The sequence below is a fragment of the Ptychodera flava genome, chromosome 5, assembly GCF_041260155.1.
Source record: "Ptychodera flava strain L36383 chromosome 5, AS_Pfla_20210202, whole genome shotgun sequence".
Lineage (NCBI taxonomy): Eukaryota > Metazoa > Hemichordata > Enteropneusta > Ptychoderidae > Ptychodera > Ptychodera flava.
This window is the reverse complement of record NC_091932.1, coordinates 28,901,070-28,913,337: the sequence shown is the minus strand read 5'-3', so window position 1 is coordinate 28,913,337 and position 12,268 is coordinate 28,901,070. Positions and strand designations below refer to the sequence as shown.

Here is a 12,268-nt window from a genome sequence, read left to right as displayed (position 1 = left end):
TCACACTAGATCAGAATACCATAATTATAATGTGATCCTGAGCGCTACTATACGTGAGTTATGATCAGCTTCAGGCTCTAAAGAATGTCGGGTGTGACGTTATAAACAGTATTCACTGTACTGCCTATAGCAGAAAAAAGCTACCCTGTAGTATCTGAATGTGTTTTTCCAGCGGTTAACCTTGACTCTACTTACGCAACGTTGTGTCTGGTTCTCTGCCGGTTAAGTTTACCTACATGTACACTCTACGTGCCACGGAGCTATAGTTTCCCTTCTCGTCTGATACCAGACATGGTTGGGTTTTCCTGGAGCCGACTGTGAAAGAACTTCGACGGGAAATATTTACGTCGCCCGCGTCCCGTCAGTAACGCAGTACATCTACTCCGAAGACTGTCATGTGATGTGGGAAAATTTGGACTTCCGCCGACTAGACGTACGCCCTCTGTATGTCCTCTGTATTTACGTCTCGTTTACAATCAGAACGGCGGGTGGCAACGGTATAATAATGGAAATCATGCTGTCAGAGTAAATGTTTTTTTTTTCTTTTGGAAATATGCTAGGGGGTTGAGTTGTCGGAAAGTGCACTCAAAAGGTTGTATTGGCCCCATATGACCAAGGCTGTATCCAAAGGGCACAGAGATTGATGAAAGGTTTGTCAAAATGTAACAAGGTCAAATGTTGCGGCTATGTTGACGTGATACATCTAGATATCGTGCCTAAAATACAATGTTTGTAAACAATGAAGTCACACAGGTCGACAAGAAAGTCGCACAATCGCTGTTGCGACGACCTCTTCCCTATAACGTATTAAAAATGATCATTCCGACGCGAGTGTCCTACTAGTTGGAGGAGTAAAACCTGAGAGCGAAATTCGACATAATATGCTTTTGTTTGACTTTCCCATTCCTGTTGAAAGCAAGGCAGAGCTTTGTGACTGCTCAATTGGTACGTTCGGCATGTACACAAGAAAACTTTGCTGATATAGAAATCAATTTCAAAATCATCTGTCAATGCTATGATGGTTTGTGCTTATCCCTGGGCATCAGCTGGATAAATGAACACTGGCAGAGTAAAGCTGAACTCCCAATATACTCGCTATAATTCACCGAAATTCAATGCGTGTTGTGTCAATAATGAAAGACGATTAAGGATTGCGGATTGGTCGGCCCTGTTGAAGAGACTGTAAAACACTTGCTCTTGGTGACTCTAGCGTTAAACGTTGGATACGGATAAGCAATGAGTTGGATTTCTTTTTCACCGACATCAGTGTGCATATTTTAGACACTGAAATAGTGAATGTAGACGGGTTCCCTTCTTCAAGCGAGGGCGAGGGTACTTGCTTCTTGCAGATCATGATAAAGAAAACAGTGGTATCTCGTCTTATATGATGTAGTTGTCGTCCGACACTTTTGCCACCCAGTGTTACCGTAGCAATGGTAATGTGCTTATTCATACATATTATCAAATCAATTATGTCAAAAGTTGCTAACGATTAAATACCAAACTTGTCAAAAGACTACGCAAAAGCGTTTGACCGATTACTATCTGCTAAATTGCTGTAATAAATATGATTTTTAAGCGAGTTGATACTTCATCTTCCTTAAATCCCAAATGTATGATCATATAGCAGGAATCAGGAAGAATTACATCTTTGTTGTGCAGTCAACAAAACTTACTGCACAGAATATCCCCTTCCTGATATTGAAAATAGGTCACGGAATTATAGGTACGAATGACCAGGCTCTCGATTATTCTGAAATTTGGCGATAGAACCACGTGTCTCTTTGATCTTTATGCGAACAACACGCGCAAAATTCAAGATTGCCTTAATTCAGGCCTTTCAAGAGGACGGGGAATAGTCAGAGGAAATGTGATAATTCCTAATTTGTCCCGAAAACGCTCCCATGGCTTCTTGAATTTAATGCACGTTCCCACAGTTGATGCATGAGAGTTATAGCCCAGTAAGGGACTGGACACAAATTACAGGGGGGCGTTGTTTTTGGGGGGTGGGTCGCCATTTTTCGCGCAAGCATTTTTGAAGGGTCATAAAATTTTGTGCAAGCCTATGGGGGAGGGTCACCTTTTTATGCATCAAAGCTGAAATTGCATGTGCACGTATTGAAATATAAATTATACTATAACCCAAGCATATGGAATACTGAAAAAAGAAAAAAAGCCTCCTGGCACTTTCACTTTCTGTCATTTCCATTTTGGGTGCGCCCTTCGGGTACAAGTTTAAGGGTATAATAAACAATGTATTTGTGATCTAAGCAGCCACATTGATTCAAGTTGTCATGATTTCTACTTATCTAACTCCTCTTTTGTGCATATAAACTGTCCCCTTTACTGATGCTTTCAATAACAATTTGGGAGATCACTTATTTGATATCATTCTCCCATTGACAATACATTGAGTATAGGTCAGTGTCAAATGTTCATGAAGCTGTATGTACATTTTTTTATTTTTTGAGGACATTGACAGAATACTAAACTATTCAGAATAGTGCAAAATGTCATCAATAACAACAGGAAGCTTCAGGTTGAACAACTTTTGAATAACAATTTAGGATCAGATAACCTATGAGGTATTTGTAGATTCCTCATAGCCTACAATGTATAGTGAATCGACATTTCGGTGAAATTCCAAAATCAAATTTCTTGCACAACCATGGACTTGAAACCACTCTAGTCTAATCATGAACATTAATACTAATAATTAGGTGTACATAAATGCACAGATTTACCTAGTTTTGTATTGGAAAAAAATATTCATAGTTTCATCATAGGCTGCCATGCATAGTGAATCGACATTTCAGTGAAATTCCAAAATCAAATTTCTTGCACAACCATGGACTTGAAACCACTCCAGTCTAATCATGAACATTAATACTAATAATTAGGTGTACATAAATGCACAGATTTAGCTCGTTTTGTATTGGAAAAGATGTTTATAGTTTCATCATAGGCTGCCATGCACAGTGAATCGACATTTCAGTGAAATTCCAAAATCAAATTTCTTGAACAACCATTGACTTGAAACCACTCTTGTCTAATCATGAACATTAATACTAATAATTAGGTGTACATAAATGCACAGATTTACCTAGTTTTGTATTGGAAAAAATATTCAAAGTTTCATCATAGGCTGCCATACATAGTGAATCAACATTTCAGTGAAATTCCAAAATCAAATTTCTTGCACAACCATGGACTTGACACCACTCTAGTCTAATCATGAACATTAATACTAATAATTAGGTGTAGTGCACATAAATGCACAGATTTACCTAGTTTTGTATTGGAAAACAAAATATTCATATATTCATCATAGGCTGCCATGCATAGTGAATTGACATTTCAGTGAAATTCCAAAATCAAATTTCTTGCACAACCATTGAGTTGTAACCACTCTAGTCTAATCAAGAACATAAATATCATTAATTAAGCATACATAAATACACAGATTTGCCAAGTTTTGTTTTTTAAAAAATTATAGTTTTGTAATAGACAACAATTCATAATTGATCAACATTTTATGCGAAATTCCAAAAACAAATTTCTTGTACAAAGATGCACATGTTACCACCCTCTTCTAATCAAGTACAATTTTATCAATTATTCAGGGTCCATATATGCACAAATAGTGCATATTTTTAATTGTGAAATTTTTTTTTACAGTTTTGTCATAGACACCCATGTATAGTTGATCAACATTTTGAGCGAAATTCCAAAATCAAATATCTTGTTCACAGGAGCACGTGTAAACAACCCATGCAAATCAAGTATATTTATATCAGTTATTAAACATCTATAGATGAACAGATATTGCTAGTTTTATATATTGAAAAATACACGTTCGTAGTTTTCTTATAGTCGGCTACCATGTATAGTGAATCAACATTATCGATGAAATCTAAAAATTACATTTTTTTGTACACGCATGCACTTTTCACCTGCCACTTCCAGCAAAGTACATTTACATAAATTATCACACACGTATGATTTGATATTTTTTGGACAAAGCCACATTTTGCCTTCCTTTTGGGAGAGGACTTCAAAAGTATAGCAAGTCAGAGAGGTCTTGAACACATTGCGGGTTTGTTGGGGGGGGGTATTGAGTAACTGGGGAGGGTCACTTATTTTCATGCACAGATAAGGGGGAGGGTCACTAATTTTTTTGCAAGAACTTTTGAAGGGTCACTATTTTTGATGCAGCGGTGTTTCGAAAATCACCGCCCCCCCCCTGTAATTTATGTCCAGTTCCCAAGCTTATATGAAATGTGTAACGGCCATAAGGGGGAAATGGAGACCCCACTGTGAATCTTTACAGAATTATGTTAGTGGTTTATCATTTTGTCATTATAGCCTTGAATCGCGTTGATTTCTATGTTGGTTTCCATGTTGTGTTTATTTCAATGTTTCGCCAGAGAAAGTTAGAGAAGCAGGATGTAAACCCGTAAATTGGTAAAGCGTCTGGAATGGACAACTTGTCATACGAGCATCGTTTGTGTCCACGCCAACGTCTTTCTCAGGGGTGGACAATTTGATATTCGGGGGCTTGGACGATATGTATATATATCTAAAACGAATCCGGGATGTTGCCTTTGAAAAAAAAACAAAGAACGCCAGTGCTGACTGAAATAATCAGAAAGATTGCCAGCAGATATGAAGTAAAAATTAATGCACAAACAGCTATTTTAAGTCTTGACCCTTACATTTTTGGCTCGCCTCCCATCTCGGACGCCGCATTTTCTAGCGTGCTGATTGTCTTTCAAAGTAAGGTATATTATACATCTGTTCATAACCTCCAAATATAAGCTACATTCCACAATGAATAGCAATATCCTGAATTTCAATCTATGTATGACATAAAATTTGAAGAATTAGAAAATCCAAGTACATGACATTTGCAGAAGGAGCACTTTTATTTATTGCATTAATATTCACATCTTTGCACGAAGTGGTGAAAAACTTTTTTTGTCTATTCATAGGTAAATTTACTTTTCTCTACTGACACATTTTGTGTCTAAAATTGTTTAAAGACTTCATGAAAACTATGTTTAAAACATTCAAAGTGGACGCTAAATAACCCCAATTTTAATACCATATTGGCGGTGGGATCGCCTCCTAGCCACCCAAAGTAATTTGATTAATCGTGCATTTTAGTATTCAACTACTTCATTATGCATTTGCACTCTTTGAAATTCTTAGTCTGTTTGTGTCATATGCATTTAAAATTTAGCCTACTACCTATAACAAACTTAATTTCATACAGTGGTATTTTTGAAAGTTTTGAAAGCTTTTTCAGATGACAGTCAACTTTTTACATATGCTAATATCGAGATGAATGCAGAGTTTGAATATGAGAATTATAATGGATAACCCTCGGAGCATAACCTGCATCCTATCAAGTCAATACATATGCATACATACGTACACTGTGAATGACGCACCGGTTTAACATTTCAGTGAATTCTACTTATACAAATTTACAGAAAATCAACAACATGTACATTTTATTGCATAACATGATCATTCAATTTGAAATAAAAAATGGCAATGTTTATCTTTCATCATACACCATTAGATGCCAGAATGATCACTATTATTATTCCCCAAATTTGTTACTGTATACATCGGGCTAAGGATTAAATGCTCTTCTCAACTAAAGCATAAATTCTTAATTTAAATCCTCCAACCTAATAATTAACAAACTACTGTTATTTGAACATTTTCAAAATATTTCGACTCAGCTTCGATTCACGGTGTATTGGATATGACCTTTGGTATAGATATCCCGTAATACCCTCTTCTATTTGAAGAAATTTCTACCACTGACTTTCAATAAATATTGTCGTGTTTGTTGCTTAGAGGGAACAATAACATCAGGCATAGGAAAGGATGCAACTGAAGCATAGGTTCAAAGATTGAGCAACCTTAATTGAATGAAACTTCCGGCTCTTCATTTAATGTGTAAAACGTAATTCAATCATGGTTCAAATTTCTAGAACAATTGTCCTACAATGGACTTTGAACTTTGACATCGGCTTTGAACTCCGATGTGAACATTGCACTTCTTTGCGACTTAAAGCAGCTGCTTTGCAGCGGAATTCAACACAACTATCTGCAGTTGAGAAGAGAAAGAATAAGACAAGCCGTAAACAGATATTAAAGATGAAATAGTCGAGGTATACGTAATATATTATGAACTCAGCAAAGGGTCAAACATGTCAATATGCACACCTGTTGTGTAAAGAGAAATTCATCTTGTATAGGGGAGGTACAATTTTACTATTGACGTTCAAGTTGCTTTAAATATTGAGTAAAAATGGGGCTCTTTTAAAAAATTTTAATTATATTATCATATGTTTACTCAAGCTATGTCCTACTGTGAATTAAATTCTGTGGGGAAGAAAATATACTGTTTATATCAATTTACTCAACTAAATGAAATCCAAATTGAACTTCTGATAATTATGAAATTCAATGAATATGACGATTGTTGAGTTAGCTGAGGTTTGGTAAAGTTGACAATCGTTGGGTAATTGATAAGTTAGCTAAGATAAAGCAAAGTGAACAATTCTTGGGATTTCAAAATCCAAATTTTGTTTTACTTCAAGTTAATTGGGGAAAAGTATTTTAAGCATGCAGGAAATAGAGGGGCCTCTTCATTCAACATCTAACTCCTACAAAATATACGACAAAGATAGAATAATTGTTGTCCAAACGAATAAGAAGATTTTTCAATGAAAACCTTTAAAGAATCTTATTCTCTTTAAAGCTGTAAATTCTCGTTGCACAAAATGTAAGATGGACAAGTTTCATTATTATCAATTCTGATTTTGCTGAATAATAGTGATATTTACTAGTATCAAAAATGTGTAGATTGATAGGTCAGAATTTTTTTCGTTTTTACGCCTTCAAAATGTGTACTTTATACATTACCATAATTAACCTTTTCTCTACAAAAACTGGATTTTCTGTTAAAATATTGTAACATAGTCCGATTCAAATAAAAATTTATGTTACTTACAAGAGCTTCAGGTTTTCCCAATTTTTTTCAGATCAATGATATCAATACTGGTTTTGAGAACCAGTAATGAAAAATAAATTCATGCAATAAAATATGAGAAATCGGCAAGTAAGTGACATTATCTGATGTGAAAGATGATGTTAAACTTGTGAAAATAATTTTCTTCAGTTAAATGAGTGAAAAAGTATTATCTTTAAGAAACCTTATTACTAATAGTTAGAGATGTTCAAAGGGGAAAACCCGCTATCCAATTCAACTATATAATGACGGGAAAAGGAAGGGAACAGTTTCAACCGTCCACATAGAAGTCTTGTTTTGCTGCTCGTGTTGATAAATTGTGAAGTCGAAAATGAAAGTCGATGGATAAAGCTTTAATTCTGTTAAGGGTTTCAGCCTCAAACATTTGTTTAAGCTTTATTTAACCATCTTCCGTAAACTATGGTCAAGTGAAGCTAGGTCATTGGTCGATTGGGATATTGAATTTTTTCATGTTTTGGCGCTTCTAAACTGTTCAAAAACAACGCCTGCCAGTGCAGAGTGCATTCATACAGCGTAGTCTACCAAATGCCTTCCATTCTGTGATCATAAAGACCGCATGGGTACATAATCATGAATTTGTTGCTCGTCAGTTTCGTACTGGTTTCCTGTTGTCTGCTTGGGTAGCGACAGTTCCTCATCGATTGTAGAGTATGTCGCTTCCTCTCCGGGTACAACACGTTGGTTCGGTGACGTGGGAGCCGGTGGTGCTGATGGTAGACCCATGTCTCCTACGTATGCACTACACTGATTTGAAGATCCGGCAAAACAAACCTTGTGATGTCGCCTTTAGGGGCAGAGGATAAGTAGCAGGTATATGAGAGAGAGAGAGAGAGAGAGAGAGAGAGAGAGAGAGAGAGAGGCAGACAGATAGACAGACAGACAGACAGATAGATTGTTATGTATTATTACGTGGAATTATAATCTATGTAAATTATTTCAGTGATAATTCTGTATTGATTCAGGTCATTTTGCCTCAAACCAAAGTTCAATATTGCACGCAAGTCATCTAACTGACGATATTGGCTGCATATCTATCAACGCACTATTGCTATTTATAGGCCCACATGCGTACGAAATTATCGAATAGAGCCATCTGATTGGCTGGAGCTCGCCATAATTTCGAAATTCCAGCTTGAGAGTTGACGACACACCATCATGTCGGACAAGTCGGCAGAATGAGGTTAATTTTGATCGCTAAATTTTAGTCGGCTTAAGCTCAATAAAATCACCGACGAACAGCTTGTGAGAGCGATCGAAAAAACGACATCTATTGTTCGATTTCTTATTTGGGTGTTTTCAAATGAAATTATTAAAGTTCGATGATTTTAATCGATGCGTTGCGCCTATTTTGTATGGAATCAACTATGCACATACGCACGTGGCTCGCACTGACACGTTCTTTTAGAGTGTGTACCGAGGCTCCTCAACTGTTGTCCACATTTCGTGTCCGAAATAACAACATTGTCTATTTTCATTTCACTTTATCATATTATAATGAGATGATCAAAGGTGCACTCCGGGGAAAAATAGCATATTCGTTGAATAATCTTAAAATATATTCTAATTTGTACCCAAGAGATCTTACATTCACAGCCTCAAAATAAATTGAAATGAATGACATTACCCGTATTTATATAACATTCTTTATAATGGTCAAAGTTTAATTTCAAGAGAGCGTGGGATAACCGAGATAAACTTATCGTTCTCCAACACATGTTAAAATGTGTCGTAATGATTAAATAACTTTGTTTCGAGTAGTTCCGGTTGTGAAATGTTGAAAAAGCGCTTGTTTTCCATAGAGACCCCTTTTTTGGTTTGACTTGTTTTTTTTAATTTTGGAATAATTGAATGATATGACAATGAAAGAGCACATTTTATCGAAAAGTTTGCCCTACCGACACAATAGCAGAGAGCGAAAGTCAACTTGCAATTAATAGTTTTACTGGCCATATTCAATGTAGACCTTACATCATAAATTTGTGACATTTGTTGGTGGAAAAAACTGAACAATCAGATATTGGTATAGTTGTTACGTTTTATTTTCTTCTCTGTGTCATGGGGTGAACAATTGACTATGGTAATTTGTAAAAAGATTATTTTAGAACAATCGTGACTGATATGGGCGATTGTAAACATGTGATATAGGTATTGTTGAAACAATTGCACTTTCGTTTACCCATCAGTTCAGTATTTTGAAATACTATTGTTCGATTCTGATCCTCCGTACTGTTTTATAAATTATCTAAAATCGCGACAAAGTCTTGAATCCTAACACAATGTACGGGCAGGGACACTTAGTTCTCGCACAACAATTTTATAGACAGGCTAACTATTAGTGGTCAGTATTTATTTTGCATTGTGTTGTTATATGTCTCGCGCGGGCGAAAGAAAAGTTAAAATTAACGGGCTTGGCAAGCACTGTCAATTTATTTTTGGCTGTCCTCTCGCCCTTGCCCATAAATAAACGTTATTGGTCAGCGCGTTGTCCGTTATTTCTATGAATTCAGGTATTGGGCAGCCAACGTTTTTGATAAATTTGAAAAATATTAAATATTGGATCCACTAATCCCAAATTAGTTCCAATCGTGTTTGATAGAGAAAATGGTTTCGGATCAGGTTTAGCCACGCTTTGTATTATATGAATTTTACATCTTGTGATGATAAGAACGCTTTGCAAAATAGTCTTTCAAATTGCAATTACCAGATATCTTAATATGTCTCTGATATGCTAAAGTTACGCGCAGGAAGAGTGCGTCATAAACTGTATATGAATTCTTGGCAGGTATGATACATTATATGGAATGATGAGTTCATGTGTTATTTAAAAAAAACTTAACAAACAACTCCGTCCGGGTTCACGGGCTCCGGACCGAAGAAACTGTCGTGAACCACCCTTTCGAGTTAACAGCTTCTAGGGAGCTAAATAACGGCCATTTTAGCTGCATGAGCTGGAAATAACATACTTTTCGACACTCTTTCCTAAGGATATACTTAGTGAATGGACCTAGTAGAACTGGCTTAGCTAGGTTGATTTTGTAATTGTGAGCATGGTGATCCTCGATACTTAAAAATAACAAAGTACCCCCCCCCCCCCCACCGGATCAATGGGCCCGGGGCAAAAGAAAATGTCGTGGGGCCCCGTCTTTTCCAGTTCATAGCTTCTAGGGAGCTAATTAACGGCCGTTCTGAGATGCTTGAGCTTGAAATAACATAATATTCGATCACTCTTTCCAAAGGCTATACTTAGTGATTGAAAGTAGTATAACTGGCTTATTAATTAGCTAGGGTAATTTCGTGATTGTAAGTGAGCATTGTATTCGTGATCTCGTATTGACCAAAACTGACATAATTAATTTCGAATGATTTATATTTCCTCGTGATCTCGTATGTCCTCGTGATCTCGTATTGATTCGTGATCTCGTATTGACCAAAAATAAGACAGAAACTGATACTGACATAATTCATTTCGAATGATTTATATTTCCTCATTCTATACCACAATACCATATAATAAATTGAAAGAGCGCTTGAAAAACGTGACCTACCAAGCGTTTTTCTAAAAAAAAACAGTTCAAACCGTTACAAATGTGTAGTATTAGGGTAGAATTTTACATATTGTGTTCAGAATATTACTTATTAGTTTTATTTTATTCAGAGGAAGATACTATCAGTATGCTTGATTTTCCTCATCGACAACCCATTTGTTGAATTTTGGAGGACATCTTCCAATAGTGAACTTAAGAGGAGTTTCAATGTGTACTAACTGTGCTCCATTGCTTGCAGACTTATTTCTGTACTCTTAAGAAGCAGAATTTGTCCACAAATTAATCAAGTAGAAAAAGGTATCTGTACTTTTAACCCTACATTCAGATACATAGACGATGTCATTTCAATGAATAACTACCCAATTTAGTGACTTTCTCGGTATGATTTATCCTTCAGAATTGGAGATTAACGAAGCTACAGAAATGGCTTCTACAATGGTCAGCTTTCTACTGGGATATATGACAAGAGTTTCAACTTTTACAATTATAAATTCCCCAAACTCATGAGTAATATACCACTCTCACCAGCTCATCGGGCATTAATTTCCCAGCTAATTCGATAGGTAAGAGCATGCAGTGCATATGGTTATTTTGTAGAGAGCCATACAAACTTCTAAACCAGGATACACCAAAGAAAAAATTGTCTCTACATTCAAACGCTTTTTAGCAGGTATCACTAGGTGGTAAATAAGTATGCCTCCCTTCGAAAAATTACCAGTGACATCGGATTGATATATATGGCGGTTGCACATGTGAGGCAGGATGCGGTCACTAATTGCGGAACATCTGGCATCTCTTCCTGGCTTTGGCCAGCTGCAGAGGTCCAAATATCTTTCTCTCACTTATGTGACTTTGTATGTGAACCGGTATTCTGCTGTCTGTTCTGTACTGTTTTCTGTCTGTCTTTGTAGCAATTGACTTTGTAATAACGAATTTTGACTTATTTTTGTTGGATAATTGATGAGTATAATTGTGATTATTTTACTGTAAAATGATAAAGATACTTTTCTATTATCAACAGGAAAGAGAATGTATTTACCTGCAATACAGTGATAAAATTGTTACAAGGATTGTAGCTATTATCAAAACTGCTATGCCAACGACAACTCCAATAAATGACTCTGGCGATATTGTGTTGATATTCCTATCTGCCTTTGCAGTCGACGTCGCATCTTCTTCTGTTACCAGTTGCGACTCTTTTCCTGTAGGAAACACACAATTGAAGGGTAAGATTTGAATTTCACAATTTTTTAGGATGATTGGCTATGGATCCAGAATGCTAAATCAGTCGAGAAACGTTTTCATATTCGGCTTGACAAGGTAGAGTCCCCTTGCATTGAAGTAGGACATAAGAAAATATATTAGAGACAATCTGTATCTATTATGTACCATCGTTCACCGTCTACAACCCTTGGAAATATAGCAAAACTGAATGCAACCGGACACCTAAGAGGCGATTCAACTTCCACTATCAGTAACAACATGAATACCTTCTGCAGTTTAACCAACTAAGGCAAGCTGAACATGAATATATGGGCGAAATGAATTATTTTTAAAAACGCTTATTCTCCGGCATTTTCTGAATATTATAGTGCAAGTTATCATTTTCCTGATTAACCTTAAAGACTTGTTTGTTTGACCTTCCTAGCCT

At 36.2% G+C, this 12,268-nt stretch overlaps 2 protein-coding genes across 4 annotated transcripts in view; both read right to left on the bottom strand.

Moving 5' to 3' along the window:
* LOC139133447 (monocarboxylate transporter 13-like) overlaps positions 1–422 on the bottom strand; it is a 9,988-nt gene extending 9,566 nt beyond the window's left edge. Inside the window, exon 1 of one of the 2 annotated variants that reach the window (XM_070700045.1) lies at positions 196–422. The gene's annotated coding sequence lies outside the window, so the exon portion shown is untranslated. The remainder of the gene's footprint in view (positions 1–195) is intronic. The other variant, XM_070700047.1, reaches the window with a different exon arrangement.
* Positions 423–4,898: 4,476 nt separating this feature from the next.
* LOC139133445 (low-density lipoprotein receptor-related protein 4-like) overlaps positions 4,899–12,268 on the bottom strand; it is a 56,067-nt gene continuing 48,697 nt past the window's right edge. For both annotated transcript variants that reach the window (XM_070700043.1, XM_070700044.1), the window contains 2 exons: positions 11,657–11,819; positions 4,899–7,856 (listed from right to left, as the gene is read on the bottom strand). In XM_070700043.1, coding sequence (XP_070556144.1) covers positions 7,616–7,856; positions 11,657–11,819 — 404 coding nt within the window. In that variant the 3' untranslated portion in view covers positions 4,899–7,615. The remainder of the gene's footprint in view (positions 7,857–11,656; positions 11,820–12,268) is intronic.